This window comes from Equus przewalskii, chromosome 7 (assembly GCF_037783145.1).
Source record: "Equus przewalskii isolate Varuska chromosome 7, EquPr2, whole genome shotgun sequence".
Taxonomy (NCBI): Eukaryota; Metazoa; Chordata; class Mammalia; order Perissodactyla; family Equidae; genus Equus; species Equus przewalskii.
In genome coordinates, this window is record NC_091837.1 from 36,327,371 (window position 1) to 36,353,800 (window position 26,430).

Here is a 26,430-nt window from a genome sequence, read left to right on the forward strand (position 1 = left end):
GGGGCTGACCAGCCCCATGGCAGAGTGGTTAAGTTTGCACGCCCCGCTTTGGAGCCCCAGGGTTTTGCTGGTTCGGATCCTGGGCGCGGACCTAGCACCGCTCATCAAGCTACGCTGAGGCGGCGTCCCTCCTGCCACAACTAGAAGGACCCACAACTAAAAATATACAACTATGTACCGGGGGGTTTGGGGAGAAGAAGGAAAAATAAAAAGTAAAGTCTTTAAAAAAAAGAGTTTATTTTAGTTTCACTTCCTCACAGGTAAACCAACCCATGTGTCTAGAAGAACCAGCATTTTTTAAACAGAGATTTTGCTGCTTTAATTATTGCTAAAATGGTTGCCTCATCTGTGTGTTACACACATATCTTGGATATTTAGGGAAAATACGAGCTGATGGGAGCACCACCAGGCCTGATTCCTCATTTCTGTGGCTGCCTGAGGGAGTGGGGGAGACTCAGACTGCTTCACGGCACACAGCGCCTTCGCAGACAGCCTGCAGCCTTCCTCGGCTGGATTCCGATGGAATGTTGTGAATGATTTCCGTTGCTCTTGGCTAGAATACCTTAAACATGTGGGATGGTTTTGACAAAAAATAATTCCACCAGACATTTCACAGCCGGCTCCTGCTCACTGTTGCCTGTCTACTTGCTCATGGCCAGCTTAAGTGGCCTAAATTAGCTTGACCTTGGAAGGGGGAGGGGACAGTGGCTGGAGAAGAGAGTGAATGTATAGGGCAAACAGTTTTAAATGATGTCTTAACTGTTATATTCCAGGAGTTTGGCAGAATATAAAATGCTTCATGTTGCTCTAATGGTATTTTCGAAATATGGTGTGTGCGTTAGAACACACCTGACCCTCCAGAAGATTTCTTTTGGGAAGAGCTCATGAGGCTGCTACTCTTATTTTGTCACCGTACAGTGGTGCCCTGGGGATAGTCATGTTAATACAGATTGCCAGACTCTTGACCTCATAGTGTCACGTTATGAATTGGATAGACTGCAAAAATATCAAACGCAGTATTTTACAGTCCATCCCCTAAAAGAGCTATTCTCAAGCTTCAGAATGTGTAAGAAGCTGTTGGGAAGTTGCTTGCCCAATAGACCTTCTGGTTCAGTAGGCCTGGGGCACAGGGATCTTCATTTCTAACAAGCCGCAGTCGTCACTGGTGGCTGATGTAGGACACGCCTGGGAGTGATGCCCGAGATATTCCTGGGTGTCTCTGAAGATGTCTAGAGGAGGCTTGGTTGCAACTGTTATGTGACAGAGAGGAGTGCAGGAATCTTGGGTGTTTGTCCTCATTTCGTCTCTTTGTTTTTAGCATCGAGTTGTTTTGTTTTTGTTTTTTAACTTCTGTATTTAATTTTCCGAGAGAATGAATTTTTCTGCGCTTGCTCTAAGATACCTGAAAACATCTTAGGAGATGTGGTTTTTCTGCAAGTAAGCTTCCATGAGCTCTTTGGAACATATGTTGTCCTGCCAACAGTGTACGAGCATCAGTCTCTCCACACTCCAACACTGCAGATATTCAACTTCTCCATCTTAGCCAGTCTGATATGCGAATAATGTGATCCTCATTTTCATGTCAGTTTCTTTAATTGCTAGCAGGGTTAGGAAAACCAAGATCATCTACTGAATAACTATTCTTCAACTATATGCAAATAATAACCAATTAGAAAATCAAATAGAGGGGCCGGCCCCGTGGCCGAGTGGTTAAGTTCGTGTGCTCCGCTTTGGTGGCCCAGGGTTTCACTGGTTCGGATCCCGGGCGTGGACATGGCACCGCTCATCGGGTCATGTTGAGGCAGCGTCCCATATAGCACAACCAGAGGCACTCACAACTAGAATATACAACTAGGTACCCGGGGGCTTTGGGGAGAAGAAGAAGAAGATTGGCAACAGATGTTAGCGCAGGTGCCAATCTTTAAAAAAAAAAAGAAAACCAAGTAGAAGTTAAAACTCTCCTATGATAGCAATACAAATTTGAAATACCTAGTAATAAACTTTTTTTGTTGTGTGTGTCATTGTTAAAATTGTGAAGTTTTTTAAATCCTAAGAATAAATTAAGCAAGAAACAAGCAAGACCTACATAGATAAAAATGTTACAGCTCTCTGATAGCACATAAAAGAAGACTATTTTAAATAAATGAAAATCTGTACTTTTTCCCTGGATAGAAAAACTCAGTATTGTAAAAATGTCAGTTTGCTCTAAATTAAACCATGAATTCACTGAGATTCTAGGCAAATTACCAAAATAACACTTTAAAAGGACAGTTTATTACAAAATAACCCTAGAATTCATCTAGAAAAATAAACAGGCAGAAACAGTATTGGAGGGACAAACGCCAGCAGTTATTGAAATATATTCTAATGATTCTGTAATAAAATGATGTAGCATTGTCATAGAACTAGACAGAAAAGCAACGAACAGAGCATAGAAAAAAGAAATAGGGTGAAATATATAGGATGATTTAGTATATGATAATGATGATATTTAAATAAGTGAAAAAAGAGATAGTTGAATAAATGGTTTGGGGATACTTAGTCATAGGGAAAAAATAAGAGAAAATAAATTCAAAAAGGAATAGGGCTTTAAATGGAAAGTAGCAAAACCATGAAAGTTAGAGGAAGCAGTTGAATTTTAAAAATAATCTTGGAATTGGAATGAACTGCTTAATTATGATACAAAACTCAGAAGCCGTAATAAAGAATGTTCAAGAAGTCTGACTATATAAAAACTTCTGTGTGGCAACAATATTACAAATTATATCCAATACAAATGATAAACTGAAAAAAGTATGGAAAATATTACAAAAGGCTCCATTCCTTAATATGCAAAGACACTTACAAATTAATAAGAAAGAGATTCAAACAACCCAAACCAGAGTGTGCAGAGAGCATGCACAGGAATGTCACAAGAAATGTTCATGATCTCTGAAAAGTTGCACACCATCTTTGAATAAATAACTTCAGAATTAATGTCAGGTCTTTCTTATGGAGAAAGGACTTTAAAACACGATGGGATTTTACTCTTGGGGTGATTGATGGAAATTAACATATTTAACGAGTTGGCTGGTGTAGCCTGGGTTCCCCTGTTCTTCTATGGACCAGTGATGGCTGAACTGGGAGCCTTACCTGGGCCACGAAGTGAAGGGACTGAGTCAGAGGAACTTCTGAGGGCCTCGAGCTCTTAAGTAGTTGGAGCCTCCTTTTTACTTGTTTCCTCCATTTACATCATTTCCTCAGTCTTTTTGGCACTCTGTAAGAAAATGGTGTCATGCCATTGTCCCGGCTGCTACATCTTTGTAAAGATTTAAGTAAACGCTGATGTTCTGAGCACTTTGTAATGTCAACTTACTTGACATCTACAGTGGTTGTAAAGCATTCACCCTGGCCGGGAGAATGACCGGCCTGAGACCTGAGGGAAGTGGACATTGAGTGAGGGGCTGTTCACTGAAGGAGAACACAACCATACTTCTGTGGGCAGCACTCCTGAACCGCCGTTCTCGCATCAGGTGCTTGCTAGGCCACCTGTGAAAGATTCTGACCTGAAAGCCGTGGCCAGAACGCGCCCCTTCAGCACAGGTGGGCTCAGTGGAGGTCATCTTCTCCACCGACGTCCAGCAGGAGCCCGCAGAACCGACCCTTGCGGGTGAAGCCCTGGGGCTGAAGCGTTGTTCTGCCTCAGCCTGCTGCTGGTCCCCTTCCTCACTGGTGGGGCTTCTGGAACGCCGTGGTGCACCTGTCTGTCCTCCTCTCTCCCTGCGGCAGCGGAGGAGGAGCCTGGAGAATTCAACAGCCCTGAAATTGGAATGAGTCAGCTGCCGTGTTGCCTGGTTACACCGAGAACAACAAAACAAGGACCCTTATTGGGCAGCACTGCCTGCTGAAAAGTCTGCAGCCCACAAGAATGTTGTTTCCTGACCTCCCTCCCCCGCAGAGAGCCGACAAGTGCTGTGGCCAGCTCAGGCCTCTGCCTGTGTCTGGGGCACACCACAGGCCACTGTGTGGACCATGCTGACACATAAGCTGATTAATGTCAGAGCCCGGGCCAGGAGGAGACCCCTCCCCGTTCGTGTGCTGTCACCCCTAAGCTTCCCTCCCCGCTCATATGGAGGGTGGGGGTGCCTCCTCCCCAGGCCTTTTCCAATTGATTCCTCAACACTCCCCACACTGCCCCTTAAGTCTGCACGGCCCCTCCTCCACCTGAGTCCTTTCTGCTGAAGGAGACTTGGGTGATTTTGTCATTCAGTCGTTCAACAGATACTCATTGATTACCTCCTAGGTGCCAGGCTCTGTTAGGATGCTGGCACACTAAAACAAAACCGTGGTCCTGATTTTAAGAAATCCACAGCCTGTTTTGGGAGCCAGACGGTTTCATAAGGGTGATAGTATTATGCCGGAATAAGCACAGGTATGAGGGCACAAGGGGAAGAGCATCTACCCTGGAGGAGGGGCTGTGAGGCTGAGCTCTCCAGGAGGCCACGGGTGGAATATTGCCAAGTAAGAGCAGGTGCACGACCCAGAAACAGACATGAGCACAGCAAGTTCCCAGAATGGCAACTGGCTTGGAAGGGCCGCAGCTCTGGGCAGGGCCAGAGAGCAAGAAGACCTGAAGCCTCGTCCTGCGCAGGTGGTGGGTTTTATCCTGGGGCAATTGGAAGACACTGAATAATTCTGTTCACGGAAATACTGGATAGATTTGTGATTTTGAAAGATTTCCACAGTGTGCATGTGGGCAGTGGGCTGCAGGAGGCTGGAGGAGCAGTCAGAGACAACTGCAGATATTCATGTGGCAAATGAGGCAGGTGCCTGGAGGGGAGGCTACCAGGGAGGGTACGCAGGCTTCATTACTAGCGTCAAGAGTAAGAGAGGAGAAGCCACTTAGGACGTCTCCATGGTCTCTGGCTTGGGAAGTAGCGGGTTTATGAGAAGGGCAGCAGGTTTGTGGGGGAAAGGCCGTTAGCCAGGCTTCGACAAGTTACGTTTGTGAAGCCCGTTTGCTGTTCAAGTAGCGATGACCAGCGATCAGCTGGCTCAAGAGGGAGATGTGTCTAGATATAGAAGAGAAAGGATAGCGTCTCCGGCCCTCTGAGCATGTAGCCACATGCCATGCACAGACAAGTCCATCTATTGCACAGTGTCCACGTTGGAGGCAATCTTCCTTTCCCAATCCTGAGTGGTACTGCTTTCACTCCCCTTTGCTCAGCTCTTGACCCTGACCCTGACTCTGGTCTCTTCTTATGGGCCCTGAAAGTCAGAGTTTCCTTGGTAAGGGGACTATCGCGTCTCCCATGGGCTCCAGCTTTCCCACTTCTCCCTCCGTTCATGTCTGCTGGCTCTAGAGGGAATCCAGCGCCGGCTCTGAGTCCCAACCTCCATCCTGCCCACTCGGCCTGCCTGAGGCTGGCCAGTCCCACTGCTTTGAGGTGGCAGTAGGACTTCAGATAGATAGTCAAGAAAGAAACCCTGGGCAATGCTGACATTGAAGGGTCAGATAGAATATAATCAGCTCCTTAAGGAGGGTGAAGGAGCCACTGGAGGAGGGCGCAGGCGAGGAAGGAATCCAAGTTTACCCTTCCCAGCGAGTTTGCATTAAGGCTTCTGGGTGATTTCTGGGAGTCCTTACTATCTGTATGTAGCTTGGTCTAGAAAGTCTAAAAATAGCCTTTACCATCAAAATTGACTGTGTTTATATCTTGGCTTGGGCAAATAGGTTTCAGTTTACCTGTTTCAATGCCTAGCACAATGTCCAGCATATGGCAGACACTTGATAAATATTTGTTAAAAAAAAAATGAATGAAAGTCACTAGATGCCATATCTCTTGTAATCATACTGGCACCTTCCAGCCTAATGGGTCTGTGCAGTGGGCCTCTGCTGAAATGCAGCTGGAGGAGTTCCCAGTGGTCGCAAGAGGCTCCAAGGAATTACATTCTCACACTTCTAAGGCTCTTTTTTCAGATTGTAGTTGTAGCCTTTGTTCCAACAACAATTTTCCTACACCAACTGGGTATGCAATTCAATTAAATTCTTTTTTTTTTAAGATTTTATTTTTCCTTTTTCTCCCCAAAGTACCCCAGTACATAGTCAGATATTTATTTTTAGTTGTGGGTCCTTCTAGTCGTGGTATGTGGGACGCTACCTCAGCATGGCTTGATGAGCGGTGCCATTTCCGCGCCCAGGATCTGAACCACCGAAACCCTGGGCCACCGAAGTAGAGCACACAAACTTAACCACTGGGCCACAGGCCGGCCCCAGCAATTCAATTCAATTCTGACCCTAAACTACCTGAAGTTAGCACAGACCTCACAAATTAAGGACTCAGTCTCACAAACTTGCCCCCCACTTCAGATGCCAGTGGCACGTCTTGGGTATCCCCAAGTTACCCTTACTTCTGCCCAACAGACTACATATTTGGAGGTTCCCATGACCCCCAGCCCCCAGGTTTGATAGTTTGCTAGAATGGACTCAGAGAACTCAGGAAAGCACTAGACTTATGATTACAGTTCTCTTGTAATGGATACAACTCAGGACCAGCCAGATGGAAGAGGTGCAGAGGGCAGGGCATGTGGGAAGGGGCAGAGCTTCCATGCCCTCTCTGGGCACACCACCCTCCCGGCACCTCTGTGTGTTCACCAACCCAAAGCTCTCCAAGCCCTGCATTCAGGAGTTTTTACTGAGGATTCATTACTTAGTCATGACTGGTGAAAACTCCAGCCCCGATTCCCTCCCTAAAGGTTGGGGAGTGGGGCTGAAAGTTCCAACCCTCCAATCGTGTGGCGACCAGTCCCCACCCTGAAGCTTTCTAGGGGCTCCTGCCTGTCAGCAGCTCAGGTATGGTCTACGGAGCTCTTTATGTATAACAAAAGACACACCTCTGTCTCGGGAAACTTCGTGGGTTTTAGGAGCTCTGTGCCAAGAACCAGGGACAAAGATCAAATACATATTTCTTATGATACCACAGTAGTGGAAACATGTTTTGGCAGACCCAAGAAGGATCGGTCCTTCTAATTTCAGTTCCTGGTAGCGGGACTTTCACTGGCCTTCTAGACTCTTAGAGTGAGAGCCTGTTCCTTAGGAGGCTCTGCCCTCCCCTGCCTCCAGCCCTGACTCCAGCGTAGTGCAGTTCGAGAATAGTTTGAACCCCTCATGTTCTTTGTCCATAAGCATGGAAAGAACGGCCTCGGGAGTATGGGTGCCAGCTGGGTGGTTGTGTTGTCAAGGCCTGATGGGAGCAAGGTGGGCAGAACCAGAGGCCGTGGGTTAGACCCTGCCTCCACCCCAAATTTGCTCTGTTTTCAGCAAGTCATTTACTTAACAAGATCTGTTTCTAAACATGGGAGAAGTATGAGGACACACTTTTCTCATCTCATTTCAAGGTCCAGCATTGTAGCCTGTGAGGTAGTTAGCCCATCTCCATTTGCTGTTATCCTGAGGATGGATATTTTGGATTATGTTGCAAGTGACTTTGTTCTCGCCTTAATCCTGGCAAAACCTGGCCTCCTCCTCTTTGTCCCACAATGAGACTGCTGAGAGGGGAGCGAAGGAGGCCTTTAACGGTGTACGTAAGCTCTCGCGTCAGGGTCTCTGAAGCCTCCTTGACTGCCAGCTGCGCCTCCACCCCAGGCAGAGATCAGCAAGCCACAGCCTGTCTTATCTGTCCCACATTTGGGCAGAGATGAGCCTCACCTTTCCGTAAAGACTGCCAGGAAGAAATAAAACACAGGGTCACATGCCAAACTAAACATAAAAAAGCCCTTTTCTGGAATGTTTCTAACGTAAAATTCATTGCTACCAGAAAACTTGTGTTTTTTAAATACCTGTAAGAGGCCAGGGCTTGTCAGTTAGAAACAATAAGGATGGTAGATTCAGGAGTGTAATTTTCCCGAGTGTGTCTTTGGCAGGAAAGAGTACGGAAATACGGATTCCAGCAAGATTCTCTTCTCTGGCGTGGCATCTGCGACAACCGTCTAGCGCATGGTAGACTCCAGTCAAGCCCTCTCCCAGCTAGTACCTGGAAAGCCCTCTTCTCATTTGATTTGGGGTACATAAAGAAGCTAAATGCCACACTACAATTTTCCCAGTAACTTTACAAACCAGCTAAAACTATTTCTGAGGAATTTGGAGGGCATGGAGGAGAGGGAGGGAGATGGGGAGACAGAGGAAGTCTCTTCGCCTCCCTCCTGGTTGCGTTTTTCTGTCCTCCCTTTTTTCTTTTCCTATAGCCGTCCTCCTAGTGCAGCATTGTACTCTCTCTCGCCGACGGGTTAGAGGAGCTTCCAGAGCCTTCTCCTCACTCCCCTCCTCCAGTCCCCTTTGTGCTCGGCTTTTCCCTGGAATGCGGAGCTGACCCCGTCACTGTTCTTCGGTCGCGAGGTGCTTTCCTGCCCTTCTGCCACAGTTCCTGCTGGACCCTCTCTCTCGGCTCCCGTCCCTCTGACCTTCTCTCCCCTTCATGGCCACACTTCAGGTGACCTCCTCCCAGGCGCCTTCCCCGGGTCCATGGGTCAAAGGCATCTCTTTCCACCCTCCCCTCCTGAAGCACTTTATTGGCGCCTTTGTTATCCACATATTGCAGATGTTACGATGCAGTGGATTAGAGTGACCGTGAATGTGTTTGCCTTTGCTCTCAAGTAGATTCCAGAAGGCAAGGACTAGTGTTTTCTCTGGCACCTGCAAGAAAGACTGGCGTACAATAGCTGCTCAGTAAACATTTGTTGAATAAATGAATACGTTTCTGGAGGATAGGAACTGTGTGTTTTTTATCTTTGTATCCACCACAGTATCTTCCCATTGAAAGCAGATCAATAAATGTCTTTTTAGATTATTCATTTAAGTGGATTCATGTCCTGAAACCTTTGCGGGAACAGCCTTTTAAAGGTGAGAGTCCAAATAGGCCACGTTGCATCATAGCCATGGCAGCTAACCACGTTCATTTCCAAACTTTCAAACCACGTCAGTATCTTCCCTGATTTGTAGAAGACGATATTTGAAAGTCTTCTAAGGGCGTACGAACACGTACTTGCACACACATACAATTTCTTAAGAATATTGAGTCATCATTATGGGGAAAAAAATTTGAAGTCAATGCTAACTCTGAAAGCTGGAATGTACACTGCCGTACTCATAATGACTTTTCCTACTGTTCTGGAATTTTTTCCTTCTGTGGACTGGGGCCGACATTTTATATATGCACATCTTGTCTCTGTGGATGCCAGAGACCAGGTTTTAAACTCTAAAAAGTCTCACCCATACTAGGTTTTCAATACTTCCTGAGCAAGTGAATTGCTATTATACAGGAAAATAAAGGATCTTTTTCCACATGAGCTTTTTGTTTGATCTGTTGGGGTTATTTATATTTTACAAATGAGCATTCATTTCTGTCTGGGTTTGGTTTCTTTTCCAGGGAGGTTCCCTTGAAGGATGCTAAGGAATATGCTGAGTCCATAGGTGCCATCGTGGTTGAAACAAGTGCAAAGAATGCTATTAACATTGAAGAGCTCTTCCAAGGAATCAGTAAGTACCTGGAATTTTTGGCTTACGTTTTATGCTCTGAGAGTAAAGGATGAAATCATAGAGCTCTGAAGTGGAGCTTTTCGTGTGAATTTGTTTGATGCTGTGGATATAAAACCTACAAGCATACACTTGTTAATTCTGACCTATATTGTGCCTCCCAATTCCAACTTTCCATAATTCTGTGCTGTAACCTGTTGATTCTATGTTTTGTGAATCAAAACGTAGTAATCATGCTGCAAAATAAAATTTATTTTAATTGAAAAATTATGTCTTCCATAGCATCTTATGTCAGTGTGTGGAGGGGAGGAGAAATAAAATAGACAGTGATCAGATATAGAAAACCAAAGTCACCCGTCCAGCTGAATGACTCTAGGCGAACAAAATAAGAGGAACTTTTAGTGATTTCATTTGCTGGTGATCGTCAACAAAAAATAGTATCCCCATCCACTGTGATCTGAAGTTGGGTATTGGGTGAAGAGTTGAATTGTAAAGGTTTTCCTCCGTCTGATCAGCTAATTAATAGAAGGTGACGGCTCCATCTCCAGTTCTGGGCCATGTTATGCTTCCCTTTCTTTACGCTGCTTCCCCATGAATAACCTTTATCTAAGATCTGTTTCCCAGCTGATGGCCAGACTTCGCCTTCGCAGCCTCTCTGGTAATGACGTTCTGTTCTGGGTGCCCTCAGAGGCTACCTGTTCTTGGGAAACTGTGCTGAGATGCCCTCAGAGCGTAATCAGGGACTTTGCAAGAAGTGTGTTTAGTGATTTAGTGAGGTCCTTGCACACAAAGTCCTGGGGTACCCACCTTAGGAAAAGTCAAACCCCTGAATAGTTGGCAGTTGTTCTCAAATATCTAGGCTCCAGACAATTCTAGAAGGAAATTCCAGAAGGGAAACTGATAGTTTGATCTCTCTTCTGCCTGAGGTCATTGTTGGCGGTGCTCTCAAAGTCAGAGGGGCCGCTTCCCAGAACAGATTTGATTTCCTTTTAACTGGTTTTGGTTCATTACTTTAGACTCTGAGAACCCACCACAGGGAGTATTTTGTTTGTTTTTCTTGGCTTGAGGGGGAATTCACTGGGATGGGGAACTCTGGCACGACACAGAAATGCACCAAACAATGCAACCCAGCTCTCCAGAGACCCTGGCCCTGCTCACTGGGGTCCACACCACCTCCCCTTCTTTCCTCCTCCAGAAGGATTCGTTTTTCTGCTATTTCACCCTCTCTACAGAATGGTGTTCTCTGAGCTTGTTGACCTGAGTGGTTGAACTCTAGAGAGCTAGGGCTGTCATTTCATGTTGGAAACCCCATCTCCCAGACTCCTGTTCCATCCCGAAAATGGGCCGTGGCTGCAGCGCCCTGCTGGGAGGAAACTGCTCGGCCGCCCTCTGTGGCTGTGGAACTCTGGGTGACGTCTAAGAGAGGTGGGCTTGAACTCATTCCACCGACCTCCTGTTTCCTTGGACCAAACTCATTCTCTTCTGGGGACATTTGGCTTTTCTGGTTTGTTGGGCTAGTTGTACAGCCATGGAAAGTTTGGTTTTATTAATGGTTTTAATTCATGAAGCCAGAGAGCTGCTGATGACGGTGACGTCCACGCCACTCTGTGCGGCTCCTCCCTTCCCTCGAGCCCTCTCCCCAGCTGGCCCCTGGGAGGCAGACGGTGCAGAGGGCGGTGTGCAGCAAAGGGAGCACAGAGTTCCGTATCCTTGAGATTCAGCTTGAGGCTTCTGCACGAGCTAGGAGACCTTCTGAGGCTTACGCAAGTCATTATTAAAATAAAAAATGAGGGGCTGGCCCCGTGGCCGAGTGGTTAAGTTCGCGTGCTCCGCTGCAGGCGGCCCAGTGTTTCGTTGGTTCGAGTCCTGGGCGCGGACATGGCACTGCTCATCAGACCACGCTGAGGCAGCGTGCCACAACCAGAAGAACCCACACCGAAGAATACACAACTATGTACTGGGGGGCTTTGGGGAGAAAAAGGAAAAAAATAAAATCTTTAAAAAAAAAAAATAAAATAAAATAAAAAATGAAATAAGGACCTCAAATAAGAAAACAAACCTAAGCAGCAAGTATTAATATCTTAACTTGAAAAGTGTTTCTTGGTGTGGTCCGGCCAGTAGACAGCCCGTCACACGCATCCGGTCTTTACAGCTCAGAGTGATGGGCACTTTGGATAAGGAGTTCCTGAGAATCCTGGTGAAGAGAAAACAAATATTTTGCTTAAAGCACCCGGTAATTGTGGCTTCCAATACTTAATTTCTCTGGAAGCCATAGAATACTTGTATCACCTCATCTTCCATATCAAATAAACAATTGTTTGATTCTGTTTCCTTATGCTTTGGTTAAATTGCCTTAGCAAAGAGCCTGTAGACACACAGGCCCTGCCAAGGTGTCTCTCCATATACGTGCTGTGAGCACTGGTGCCCAACGGCCTTTCTCCTTCAGGCAAATTTCTTCGGACCAGGGCGTGGCAGCCTGAATACAGGTTTGTCTCCAGCGCAGCACCGGGTACCTGTAACAGTGCAGCTGACGTTTCCTTTATTTTCCTTTTCCCCAGTCTTACGTGTATTCTTGTGCTCCTCCCTGAGCTTGAAATAGAATGAGATATTGCTGACACCTGTGCTTCCCAAAGCTGTGTTCAGAGACAAACGTGCCTGGGAGAAAAGATGCAATAAGAAATCAAGAAGGGTAGTGAGAATAAAAGCCTTTTAAGAAGGGTGCGTAAACAAAATTAATTCATACTGACTTGGATAGAGAGACACCTTTCTCTTTCACGTACCCGGAGTGTTCATAAACCAGAAATGAGACAACTGTGCTTTCTGAATAGGAGTTAATATATTTTCTAACTGGAAATTGTTTAGCAAAGACTGTCTGCTTTCAAATACTGAAGCTACCCTCTGAGGATTTCGGGGCTGCCCTGTTTTGGGTGGTCTGCGCACAGTCAGCCCTCACACAAGGTGCCATCCTCTGCTTGGCATCTGTCTGGGTCCCTTTTCTAAATCCCATGTTTGGAGCTCCTGTACCCCACTGCATGTCGCTAGTTCTCTTCCACGCAGTTCCAACCAGGGTTGTCCATTACACTTTCTTAGGTTCTTATGCCTTTAATATGAACTTTAAAGATTTGCCCTTTGAGTCAAAATATAGGAAGAAAAATTCTTGGCCAAGAAAATTATTCTACGTTTGAGTTCTTAAATTGGTGTAGAAAAATGCACAGAATATTCTGCTGTTTATTTATTACAGTGTTAAAATCAATGCCCAAAATTTTGATGTTCTTCCTTATGCATCTACCCTCTCAGCCTGTCTCCGTCATCATGATTTGAAAGGCAAGGCGTGGAGCTCCGAGCTGGCGTTTGCTCCCGGGCAGGCTAGGTCTGCGTTCTCTCCTTCCGGAATTTGCTCACTCTGCACCCATGTGTGATGTTCATTCCTGCAAACCTTTGTTCCCTCAAGGCCCCGTTCAGGTCTCCTCCCTTCACGAAATCTTCATGTGCCCCGACTCTCACAATGGTTCCTCAACGCCTTTCATTTGAGGTTTCTTACTGTCTGCTCCATCATTTTGACTTGGAACCTATTCCCTCTTTAAATGATTCTCCGCGTTTCAGGTACTCATCCGTTCTTCTGGCGAGACTGCACGACCTCTGGAGCAGGTCTTATTCTGTCATACTAGCTGAGACTAGTAAATAGGACAGTGCCAAATTCAGGTTTTTGAATTTGCATCTTCAGCCTCATCTCTTGATGTTCCAGGAGATAATATGTGAGAGGGTTCACAGATCAAGAGAAGTGTAGTCACTTTTCTATGGGGACTTCAGGTTGGATAACACCAGCCAATTAGACAGGCCTAGTGTCTCTTCACTTGTTTATCCAACAAATGTGTCTTGTGCTCTTTGTGAGTCAGGCGTCATGCTGGATAGCGGGGACATCATGGTGATCTAAACAACTGACAGTTGAGTGGGGAGACAGGCTGTGGGCGGAGTCAGACAGGTGTATAATTGCACATTGTAATAAATGCTGTGAAGCAGAAGAACAAGGACTGTGACAGGTGGGACTCTAGATTGCGTAGAGGAGGTCTCCCCAAGGAAATGATGTTAAGCTGGACCTGGAAAATGAGAAGAGGCCTGTGAACACCAGAGCTGAGTTCCTGAGGCAGGAGGTGGTGTGGTGCATTTAAGGAAGAGAAAGGAAGCCTCTGGACTGCAGGTGGGGAGCTCAGGGATCGGGCTGGGGGTTGAGCTTAGAGACTGAGCCAGGTCCTTGCCTGGCCTTGTAATGGGAAGGAGGGGATGCAGCTAGAAGCCACTCGAGTGATTTAAGCAGGGGGTGGCATATCCAGTTTACAGTGACAAAAAGATCGCCCTTGGAGAATGTATCAGAAGGGGGAAAGCTTGGAAATGGCTCACCCAGTTAGGATGCTGTTGTAATACTGTAGTCCCCACTTATCCATGGTTTCGCTTTCTGCAGTTTCGGTTACCCTTGGTCAACCATGGTCTGAAAATATTAAATGGAAAATTCCAGAAATAATTCATAAGTTTTAAATTGTGCGCCCTTCTGAGTAGCATGACGAAATCTTGCTCTGCCCCTTGCCATCCCGCCCGGGATGTGACTCATCCCTTAGCCTCGCTGTATACGTCACCCCCCATTAGTCACTTAGTAGTCGTCTCGGTTATCAGATCAACTGTGCAGTATCCCAGTGCTTGTGTTCAAGTCGCCCTTATTTTGCTCAATAATGGCCCCAAAGTGCAAGCGTAGTGATGCTGGCAATTCTAATATGCCAAAGAGAAGCTGTAAAGTGCTTCCTTTGGGTGAAAAAGTGAAAAGTCTCGACTTAATAAGGAAAAGAGAAATTTGTATGCTGAGATTGCTAAGATCTATGGTAGCTTTTATTACAGTATATTGTTATAACTGTTCTATTTTATTATCAGTTATTGTTAGTCTCTTATGATGACTAATTTATAAATTAAACTTTATGATTTATCGTATTGGAAAGAACATAATATATATAGGGTTGGGTACTATCCGCACCTTCCGGAGTCCACAGGGGGTGTTGGACTAGGTCCCCCGTGAATAAGGGCGGCTACTGTAATCTAGAAGAGAGGTGGCTTGGAGTAGGTGGAAACAAGTGGACGTGAATTTCAAAAATCTGGAAGTAGAACCGATCACACGGGAGGGTGTGGAACGGAGGACGCGGCAGGGAGAGGGACGGAGAGCACCCCAGGGCTCCCTTTCCTGGAAGGAGGAAGATTCTCACAGAAGCAAGTTCTCTCGGGTCTGGATTTGCGGTGAGCCTAGCAGACTAGATTCTGGAGTGGGAGGAACACAAGTTTTGGTTTGTGGATTTTAACTATTCAATTCAAATACTTTTTTTTTTCCTTAACTCTCCCTGAGAGCAAAAAGAGGTGGGGCTGTGCAGACTCACCAGGAAAATGTCTGGCCTGGGGTGGGCCTCGGCCAGGCAGCTGTTGCTTTTACTTGAGTTAGTTGGAATATTGACTGTAGAGAAGAGAACATGAGGCTTTCTCCTGAAAATCACGTCTGGGGACGTTGAAGGTGTTGAACTAGGTTTTTTGTTGGTTACTGTTAGTTTGAGAACAAGGTGAGAAATATTTGGTTTTTAAAGTGAGTATAATTAGAAGTACAAGAATGTTGGTTTGGAAAAATTAGAATAGGGTATTAATATGAAAGACAGGAAGTTAAGACTTGTGGGCAGTAATAGTGTCTTGTTCTGTCATCATTTGTTGCACAGTGTTAGCTATTTTAAGTCCACTGGATTTTTGAAGTTCCCTAGGTAGTTACTTTTGGTTGGAGCCGGTTAAAGAAATTTGAAAACAAAATAAAACCTTGGCAGATTTTGTGATAGTACAGCAAGCTGTCAAATGAAGGCAGAGTTAGCCCTAAGGAACGAGGAAAGGCCAGGGACAAGCCTGTCCACTTTCTCTCCACCAAAAATGTTCATTTCACAAATGCAGAAATAGGAGACATCTGTGAAGTAATGTGGTTTCAGAATATGGGCAAGTTGGATATCAAAAGCCCTAAACATACGTATCTTTTGTCCCAGTGATTGTAGAGAAGAAATTGATCAGGTGTGTAAAATGCAGTCATAACGTTTGACATCTAGCGAGTTCTCCTTCTGTGCTGTTGTTGCAATTGCTTAACTATATCTTAACTCATTAGAGCACCGTTTTTCCCTGAAACGGGCACTGTGCTCCTTCCTATTTTACGTGTGAGGAAACCGAGGCACGGAGAGGTTTGTAACTTGCTCTGGGTCACCTAGCTAAGAAGGGAGAGGGCCAGGATCCGGAGGCAGGCAGGGGGCTCCAGAGCGCTTGCTCTCCATTTCTAGTGTGTGTCACTTCTCAGTGCGTATGGTGGTTTATGGTGACATTATTCATGATGGTGAAAAGCAGGAAATGACTTAACTGTCCAAAAGTTGGGAAACAGTGTTGAAAAATTCATGGTACATCAGTGTAAACCAGTGATTAAAATGATGAGGTAAACATGTATTTACTGAATAAAAAGATAACTTGAGTGTGAAATAAATGTTACAGAGCGGTGTGAGTAATAGCCTGATTTCATAAAATATGAACTGTGAAATATATAATAATAAATTACGTATTCTTCTGGGCAAAGATTGGAAGGATACATACACATTAAAATGTTAATAATCGTGTCATAGTGGTGAGATTCCAGGGAACTTAAGAAAAAAGACTTTATTATGGAAAATTTTAAACGTTTACAGTAAACCAAATAATATAGTGAACCATCATGTACTCATAACCAAGCTGGTTTCGTCTCTACCCCACACATCCCCTGCCCACCCCTTGCCTCTGTTATTTTTAAGGGAATCCCAGACATCATTTTATCTGTAAATATTTTCAGTATACAACTTTGTTTTACATAACAACAATTACGTTATCACATTAATAATCATAATGCTATTATCATATTAATATCATCAAATATTCAGTGGCCAAATAGCTCATAATTGTCGTAAATGGTTTCTTTGCTTCATTTTATGGTTTATTTGAATCAGGGTGCAAATAAATTCCACACACAGTGGTTAGCTGATATGTCTTTTAAGTCTTTCTTTCCATCTTTCTCTCTTTTTTCTCCCTCATGCGATTTCTTTATTCAAGAAATTAGATCACTTGTCCTATAGAGTTTAACACAATATGGATTTGAGTTCCTTTTATTGCTGAGTGGTATTCCCTTGCATGAGTGAAAATTAGTTAATCTGTTCACCTGACATCTGGGTCATTTTCAGTAAGTTTTGGCAGTTACAGTGAGGTTGCCATGAGCATCCATGTGCAAGTCTTTGTGTGGGTACACACCCAGAGTGGAACTGTTGGCTTATCTGATAGGTCACATTTAACTTTTTAAGAGACTGCGAAACTGTTTTCCAAACTTTTTGGTTTTTTGGTTTTCGCATTTTATATTCCCACCACCCACGTCGGAGAGCTCCAGTTACTCCACATCCTCGCCACTGCTTGCTATGGTCAGTTAATGAAATTTCAATCATACTAGTGGGAGTATGGTGGTATCTCCTTGTGGTTTGAAAGTTCGTTTTGCACATGACTACTAATGTTGAGTACCTTTTCATGTGCTTACTTGCAATTCTAGTGTCTTCTTTGGTAGTGTCAATTCGAATTTTGGCCATTTTATATTGAGTTGTTTGTCTTCTTACTGAGTTCTAAAGATTATTTATATATTTTGGATACATATTCTTTACAAATATTTGTTTTTCAAATATTTTCTCCCAGTCTGTGGCTTGTCTTTTCATTTTCTTGGCAATGTCTTTGGAAGAGCAGAAGTTTTTAATTTTGATGAAGTCTAATATGTTAGATTTTTTTTGCTTTGTGGCTTGTGTTTTTATGTCTTATAATTTTTAAATGTTAAAATAAAAAATTAAAGGGATCTATCCATACCATGGAATGTTATCCAGTGACAAAAAAAAATGAGCTAGCAGGCCTTGAAAAGGCATGGAGGAACCTTAAATGCGTATTGCTGAGTAAAAGAAGCCAGTCTGAAAGGCTATGTCCTGTGTGACTCCAACTATATGGCATTCTGGAAGAGGCAAACTGTGGAGACAGTAAGGAGATCAGTGGTTGCCAGGGGCTTGGGGGGAAGGAGGGAGGAGTGGGTGGAGCACAAGGAGTTTTTAGGGCAGTGAAACTATGCTGTACGATACTGTAATGGTGACTACATGTTATTATACATTATCAAAACCCATAGCATGTACCACATTAAGAGTGAACCCTAATGTAAGCTATGGACTTTAGTTAATGATCAATAATGGCTTGTCAATTGTAATAAATATTCCACATTCACACAAGATGTTAAAATAGGGGAAATTGGGGCTGATGGGGAGAAGTATATGGGAATTCTTTGTAATTTATGCTCCGTTTTTTCTGTAAACCTAAAACTGCCCCCCCAAAATACAGTCTATTAATTTTTTTAAAAGACAAAGAAAAAATGCCTTTGAATCGTCAGGAAGCCTAATGATTTTAGGATAGCCTAAGGCCCTCTGTGTTGAAGACATTTGGCATCTTGGACTATTAGCCGGTGGTGGCCTTGCCCCCTTCCCTGTCTGTTGGGGCATGGCCGTTCCTTTGCTTCCTAGACTTTGAACTTCAGTTTTCTTTGTCCCTCTCTTCACCCCCCACTTCCCATCGGTTGTCCGTCCTCCAGGCGTCTTCCTGCGGTTCTCTTCCATCTTTGTTTGCTCCTTCTCTCAACTGCACCCAAATTCAGGCTCTCAGTCTCCCTGCCGGGGACTTCCTGCAAGCCCCCCGGCTAAATGCACTCACTTCCCGCCTCCTAAGCCCGTCTGGTCCCGTGGAGAATGTTAGCTTATTCTGCAGGTCTAGACTCTAATGTCCAAGATCATCTAGTAATTCCAATATTGTCTTCTTTTTGGCAGCAAAAGGACAGTTTAGAGAATGGCTTCAACTCTCATGCGTGTTTCCCCCGCCCCCAAACTGTGCTCTTAGGGCAAAGTTCCATGGTTGTGAGTCACTGCAGTGTTCCATAGAGACCCCCTTTTTTAATGGAGAGGCTTGAAGGTCATTATCAAGAGTAAATACTGCCAAGTCCTGGTAAACTTGGTCAGTTTACTAATCTGGATGATTCAGAAAATCAAGATTGAGAAACAGAAGTTACCCAGCAACTGCCAGCACCTCTAACACCGAATAAAAGGTGGCCAAGCCCAGGAAATGCTGGAACTGGAATGAAAGGGGAGGACAGAGACAGCAAAACGTCAGGGATGACTCTGAGCTCACGAAGGAAACGGCTGGTCCACCACACAAAGAAGGACAACAGCTGCAGCTAAGCATGCTGTTTATTTGTGTTGCGTGCAAAAGCATTACAGCCTCCGTCCAGAGCCACGATAAAATTGACAGGCTTGGAATTTGTTTTTGCGCAAATTGCATTCCTGAGAAATCATTTATCAAAACTACTTTTTCTCTGGGCTGTCAACTTTGAGGAAAACTGAACTTCAAAAAAAGGTCTTAACTTTTCCCAAGCAGAATCTTACACAATCCAAAGCTTATTAAAATAAACACCCTGGCGTAGGCTTGTACTCCAGGATGACTCGTTCTGGAGACTGTGTGCTCAGAGGACATTTTGTAAGAGTAGAAACACGCAGATGATACTCACAGCTTTTCAGATGTTTGTATGTATATATTTGTCTTATTCTTTGCCCATGTAACTAATACTGATTCAACAGTGTTCAAAGGTGATCATTTCGCACAGAGCGCTAGGGCTATTTTCCAGAACTATTCTCTTGTCTAAGTACATTTAACCTTTCCATAAGTTCCAGAGAACTCAGACCACAAGGTCAGAGCCCCGTTGTATTCTCACAGCGCTGCTGGCTTTCTTCTCTTTTTAAGGTGCTTGCCTCCTTGTTATGACCTGGCTTTCCTCTCTCTGCCTTAAAGTGTAAGCACTTCTTTCTTCTCACTGTTTGATGCCGGAATGTGTGGGACACCTCCAAGGTTGAGCGTTTCATGAAGAGCAGGATGGGTCCTGATCTTAGTAAGTGAACCCTGAGTGTCCACCACCGTGAGCCACTGGGGAGGGGTTTCACCCCCTGCAAACGCCGCTTAAGCTGCGCCCAGAACCCTGAGACAGCTGGGGACTCTGTTCATTGCCATGAGTCCCTTGCATATTGTAATAGCTGCCTATCTATATTGTGCAGGAGTTGTCAAGTGACTTTCTCATATTCTTTTTATAGGTGAGGAAAGGAAGTCTTGGAGATATTAAACAACTTGTCCAAGTTCGCTTAACTGGAGTACTGACACTCAGATCGCAAAACTCTTTCTGCCAAATGAGAAAAACAAAGTCTGAGGAAACTGCAGTAATTCTGTCTTTGAGAAATATTTTTTTCTAATAAGTGAGGTTTTCAGGATTCTGAAGAGAAAGAGAACCCGGTGCCTCTAAGAAGCCAGGTTCAACAATTGATTTAAAAATGTTGCTAACAGTTTAAAACAAATAAGAGGGAGTCCCCCTGAGCTGTGACTTGGGTCTTACTTAATCTGGGGAGACTCCCCAGATGTTGTCTCCTTATTGTCTACTGGGGGGAGGGGTGAAAGGCGGAAAGATAGAGGGAGAGGGGAGAGCAAGGCAGGGTGTTGGGGCTGCCTTAGCATTCCCATTTTGCTTTCTATATGCTCTTTGTCGCTATATTTTCACTCTACTTTTGTGGCTTTAATGAATATCTTATGTATAAGCTTTTTCTATATTTGGGGTACTTGGAAGAGGAAAAAAACTTAGGAAAACTTATGACAGGAGTCATGTAGCACAAGTCACGTGTGGGAGGGCTGACGGCGTGCTGCTGTCCTGCTAACTTTAGAGTTGACAACATCAGAAGAGCATGAGGTCGATGTTAGTGTAGGATGCTGATTTTGATATTGTCAGAAATACCGACCAGTAAATAGGACTGTCTTGGTTAACTAGAGCAACAGCTTGCACCAATCAGAATTATAATTTTGTCTGAAAATATTTCAGATGCAAAAGAAAAACCCCCTCGTGCAGCACCTCACACATTCGGGAGGCACCTGAAATATTATTATCCTAAATAATTTAAATAATGATATAACTTGACACTATCCTCCCTCCAAAACACATCGCTTTCTCTAGAGGAGTAAGTAGCACTTGATTGGCGAGATCTGATCCGAATAAATCAGAGTATTGGCAGTCATTGGGGACTTCCTCCTCTATCGCTTAAGATAGACAAAGTAGAACAGGCTTTTTGTTTACTTCCTTTTAATTATGACTAATAAAAAAACACAGCCTGTCCAGAAGAGGAAAATACATACTTACATCTGTATTCGCTTCTGCATTAGGACCGAACTGTTTTGAGAATGGCCAGAAAAAGCTTTGGATAACTTTATGGGCTATGCAAAATGGCAGAAGCAACAGCTGCAGAATTATTACAACCTTCCCATCTGTTCGGTAGTCAGGTGAAGAGCTCTACCATTGATTTTGAATTGGGGATAATTGCCAGTGACCTTGATCTTTATGCTTGAGCTTTGATGGATGACCGTGCCACCCAATCGACACAATGAATTAATACCCTTGAAATTAACTATTTCTGCCCTTTGTGAAAATGTCCTCTGCCAGGGCGTTTTAACTCTCTTTATTGTCCTTAGGTAACATCCACTTGCACTGAAGGACTTTGTCTTTGGAACTAATTTCCCTTCCATTTCTAATTACTGGTTACTTAGTAAACTGATACTGCACTAAACTAATTAGCTGGGGGGAAAAAATCCTGCTTTTCGAGCTAGTGTTTCATGCCTTTTTCACGGCAACTAGAACAATAGCATAGAGAGCTACGTGTAGAGCGGGAGGAGCGCTGGCTCTGGGATGCCTCAGAAAATCGAGATGCAGGTCATCATCAAAGAGCCGCCTGAGGTGTGACCTTCAGCCTGGAGCCAAGGTCCTCTGAGTAAACTCGTGATAATCACGGCCACCACGCCAGCTTCACAGGATTAAGTGAGGAAGGTGCCTGTGACAATCCTTGAAAACTGTGAGGTTCTAAACACATATTTGTTACTTCCAGATTCCACTGCCTTTTTTAAAGACAGCTTTTTGAGATAAAACTCACATACTATGCCTTTCACCAATGTAAAGTGTACACTTCAGTGGTTTTTAGTGTGTTCACAGATATGTGCAACCATCAGCACAGTCAGTTTTGGAATATCTTTATCGTCTCAAAAAGAAACCACACACCTTTTAGCTACCCCCTCCCTAACCCTCCATTCCTTTTTACTTTTTACGTTGTGTATTTACAGAGACTCTGGGATAATTTTTCAAGTTAAATTTTACAGGTAGGATTACTTGTGGATGACGTGAAAAATACTGTTTCCTGTGAAGAACGCCTCCCAGGGCTTTCCAGTTAATGCTCTAAGTGCGTTGGCAGGATGAAGGGTGGGGAGCTAAGTGTCAATAAGTGATATTACTAGGAAGATTACAATTCCCAATCCAGCTCTATTTAAGAAGCAGAAAAGACGAGCGCGCGCTGTTACTGCTGAAGCCTCGGGTCCATGAAGCAGCCCATTGCAGTGGGACAGACGCGTGGGAAGCCGAGGGAGGGACGAGGCGCTGATGTTCGTGCCGAGAAGCGGGATGGGGACTTTCTCTGTACTCAGGAGCAAGGGATTCCAAGTCCAGGGACATTTGTAGTATCTGGAAGCTGCTTTTGCTTTTCCTTAACTTTCTAAACGCGGTTTGACTTCATGCAGTGGAGTGAGGAAGGAAGAGAGGGAGGAAGAAAGGAGAGGGGAAAAGAGGGAAGGAGGGAAAACGAGCTACTTCTGTAGCTTCTCCACTTTCTGTGTGACCCAAACCTTAGTGGAGGTGTTGAAGCAAGGTACAATCTATATGTGGCCTCCTTTCTGTTCCAGGTCGCCAGATCCCACCCTTGGACCCCCATGAAAATGGAAACAATGGAGGAATCAAACTTATGAAGCCATCCACGCAAGCCGGCCCGCGGTGCTGCTGACCCGTGGGCCAGGGTCCACTGTACTGGAAGAAGCCAGAGCCCCCCGCCCTGTGCACTGCTGAAGGACCTCCCACCCTCGGTGGCCTGGCACCTCACTTAGAAAGAGTGAGCGCGCTGGCTTGGCATCCTGGAAGACCTGCAGGGAATGGGGCAAGATTGTCCCTGGAAAAGGGTTTTAGAAAACTCTGGAAAAATCCACCATACCACCGCAAAGTGGCCTTTAGTGTATGAAATGCACCTGGGAGGGAATGGATGTTAGGTAATAAGTATATTTGAGTTTTTCGTTAAAAGTCTTAAAATATTCTTAAATTTGTACAGAAGTCTTACTGGCTCATTATGTGTGTGAGATTCTAAAGTGGAGGTCCACTCTGATGTCCTGTGTCCCCCGCCAGATTTCAGTAACTTCTTCAGTGCCATTGCCTTGCTGCCTAACCAGCCTTCATGGAAAGGTTAATTTAATTTAGTTTAATTTACCTTTCAGTGGAGTGTAATTGGACCATCACTCAAGCTGTGGACTTGAGCTGTTATAAAAGTGGAGAAAGATGTATTAGAAAGTGTTGTCTACATCTCTGACTTTTACTTGATAAACCTTTTTTTAAGTTTTGGTCATATGTAAACAAACCAAATCTGACTAAAATATTGCGTGTGATTTTGGGATTGGGAGGCCTGGTTTGGAAGACTCATTTAGTAGTTATTGTGTAATCAGTGACAGATGTAGGATATAAATATTATTCCAGACACCGCCTGGTATGCATTGCCTCCACAGTAACAAATTCCTACTTTCTTAGAGAAATTTAATGCACAGAGTATTATTTTATTAAGAGAATATATCGGGGCCGGCCCCATGGCTGAGTGGTTAAGTTTGCGCTCTCTGCTTCAGCTGCCCAGGGTTCGCTGGTTCGGATCCCGGGTGCAGACCTAGCACCACTCATCAAGCCATGCTGAGGCGGCGTCCCACATAGCACAACCAGAAGGACCTACAACTAGAATATACAACTATGTACTGGGGGCTTTGGGGAGAAGAAGAAGGGAAAAAAAAGGAAGAAGAAGATTGGCAACAGATGTTAGTTCAGGTGCCAATTTTTAATAAAAGTGTTTTAAAAAGAGAGAGAATATATCATAGTGTCATATCTAGGGGGAAAATTAACTAGAGGATGTTTGAGTCTAGACCAAAGGGCAAACATCTAATAGCATCAATTTATAATAGATTACAGGAAAGCCAGCCAGACGAGGTACCAACACCTTAAGATTCTCAATTCCAGATTAAGATTCCCAAAACTATAAAATTGGAGAAAGCGTTTTAGAAGATGCCAAGCTTGGGGGGTGAGTTTGGGGGAGTAACCAGAGGTCCAACTCTGGAGTGCAAATTGGCTGAGAATAGGCTTCGATAAAACCTTCCTTTTCAGGTTCTCTGTCTGCTCAATTAATTAAAGATATGTGAATCCAGTGGAAGTAAAGGGAAAGAAGGCATGAAAAAAGGGAAAAGCTTTTCCATGGAAAATTCAAATCCTATTACCATTCTAACTGTCATAAAAACCCAGGGTCAAGAAGCAGTTGATTTCCTAGTAGGGCTCATATCGGGAGGTGATTCTTAAAGGACATTTGGATCGGGGCCTCTTGTGGGGGCTGCAAGGGAACAGCCTCACGCAGCGTGGCAGCAGAGCCGATGAACCTTATTTGCCAGGAGCGTTCAAGGCCAGGCAAACATTAGTTGAACACCTACAGTGTAAAGCCAGGAAAGAGATAGTGAGCTGATTAAACCTTGAACTTTGAGTCACTCAGCGTGACCTGGTACTTAGAGTCCTCTCTCGGCTGTGCGCACCATGCTCACGGCAGGTGGAGACGCTGAGTCCACCATCAACAGAAAGCAAGAGTACTTGAGAGACCAGGGCCAAGTTTACACTCCTGTAAGTGGTCTGCAATCAAGAAAACAGGTGGAAATCACAGATTTAGGTTTTTTTTAATTCAAGAATATGCTGTCAATTTGATGTTCTAACTGCTTCACCCAGCTTGCCAGAGTAGTTGACAATCTTAGGATGTGAGGGCATATTTTTGGTTCAAGGGGGCCCCTTAGGTCTCCCAGACAGTACCTCAAGAACTGTTGGCAAGTGGCATTTGGATGTCTTGGCAGGGGTCCTTAGGGCTTTCTGCACATTGTCAACATTACTGACCTACATGATTCTGCTTGCCGGCCAAGTGATTACCGTGCCTCTTTCCAAAGTTAAAAAATTTGGGTTCCAAATTGAAATGACCTCTTTCTGGGTGACGTGCAGGCTTATTTTGGAACCCTTCCTCACCCAACAGTCCCTGAGAACCTGGGTTTATCTCTAGACAGCCGCTGGGTTGCCAAGCTAAGGTGGTACGCTCCTCAGCAGCCTCTGCAGCTCTGGGCCAGCTCTTCAGTGGTTGTGTCTTGCATAAAATAGCTGATCTTAACCACACACAGCCAGCTACCCATGAATGAGCCCCTGGTTTTATTTCAGAAGCACCTGAGGGTGTGAACCACTCTTACCTTAACTATTCAAGCCAGTCAGATGACAGAATATATATAATCACTGCTTGGAGCAACTGGTGTCAAGAGTGGATGGCACTTGAGCACATGAGCATTTGCATAAACGCAGAGGCTTCTCTGAAGACGGGTGCTCCAGCCTTGTCTGCAGCGAGGCCATCTCATCTGCCTTTGATTTGTCTTGAGATTACTTTCTGGCTGTTCTAATATTGAACTATAACCATGTAATATTATGTAAAGGCCTGGAAATTACTATGGCTCCACAATGTCAAGGAGTTTTATGTGCTGTAGCATCCTTCACATCATTTTTCCAAAATTTACTCCTTTTCCTCTGTTTTCTTTCCTTTCGTGTGTGGTATGTACGTGTACATGTGTAAATATGATTTCGTATTTGTTAGGCCAGCGTATAACCCCTTTCACTGGCCGCATTTGGCTCGTGACGGTGTGTTATCTAATGTAGGCGTGGGCTCTCCTAGGGGTTATCTCCCCATGGAAATCCCAAAGAGGGCACTGGGGTCATATAAATATTTTATGTAGGTACATAATTGACTTGCCATTTTATAGTAGAAAATGGTACATTAGGGTGCTGAATATGACGTTACCTTTCAGACCATAGAAGGTTGAAGATCTAAAGCCAAGCTTTAGCCAACAAAAGGGCTGTGCACCAATAAGAACTGAATTTATTTTCTGAGGGAGGTTTGGATGACTGAAATATTTCCTGTAAGATCAAGGAAGATGGCTTGTGATGGCCGACACTGAGCTCCTTCTGGGGGGCTCCACTTCTCACTGCTCAGCAACGCTCACAGCAAGTTGAATAATGAGCTGGCTTACAAATGAAAGCGCCCTAAGCTGTATTCAGACCTGTTAGGTATCCAGTTTACTCTTTTAACCATCATTGCTGAAACCAGACCCAGTGATCCAACATCATACTCTGTTGTGTAAACTCCTTTTTCTCATGTTTTTATAAAGAGCTTCTGTCTGGGCTGGACCCAGTTCTCGCGTATCGAAGACGCTGCTGCAGACCATTCCACCTTGTATTCCACGGTAAAGCTTTGCCCTCAACAGCGTCCAATTGTATCTGTTATTTTTGGTTTAACACACACTGATTCATACTAATAAATATTTTAAGTTTTACCAAGTTTGTCTTTTTCTTGTTGTATGTTCTGTTGAATCATTTTTTACAAATCAGTCTCCTCAGAATAAGAATGGTGAGTCCCTGTGGAAACTTGTGTGCCTGTACCTATGAAGACCTGTATAAGGATGTTCACTGGTACTGTTTCCAACAGCAGAACATTCGCTTCCCTTAAGGAAATGGATAAATAAAATGTGGTACAGCCACGCAATGAAAACTATAGCGTAATTAAAATGGATGCGAGATCTACCATGCATCGGTGTGTATCTCAGCACAGAATGTG

At 44.4% G+C, this 26,430-nt stretch overlaps 1 protein-coding gene and 1 long non-coding RNA gene across 3 annotated transcripts in view; one reads left to right on the forward strand and one right to left on the reverse strand.

Annotated features, from left to right (window-relative positions):
* The window catches only part of RAB31 (RAB31, member RAS oncogene family), a 120,617-nt gene extending 94,464 nt beyond the window's left edge, over positions 1–26,153 (forward strand). The window contains exons 6-7 of one of the 2 annotated variants that reach the window (XM_070627444.1): positions 9,405–9,514; positions 22,409–26,153. In XM_070627444.1, coding sequence (XP_070483545.1) covers positions 9,405–9,514; positions 22,409–22,506 — 208 coding nt within the window. In that variant the 3' untranslated portion in view covers positions 22,507–26,153. Of the gene's footprint in view, positions 1–9,404; positions 9,515–19,737 lie in introns of both variants that reach the window. The other variant, XM_070627445.1, reaches the window with a different exon arrangement.
* LOC139084501 (uncharacterized) lies at positions 218–3,838 on the reverse strand. The gene is made up of 3 exons (XR_011541930.1): positions 3,546–3,838; positions 3,133–3,256; positions 218–1,598 (listed from the first exon to the last, which is right to left on the reverse strand). It is a non-coding gene; the product is annotated as an uncharacterized lncRNA (long non-coding RNA).
* Positions 26,154–26,430: the final 277 nt, after the last annotated feature.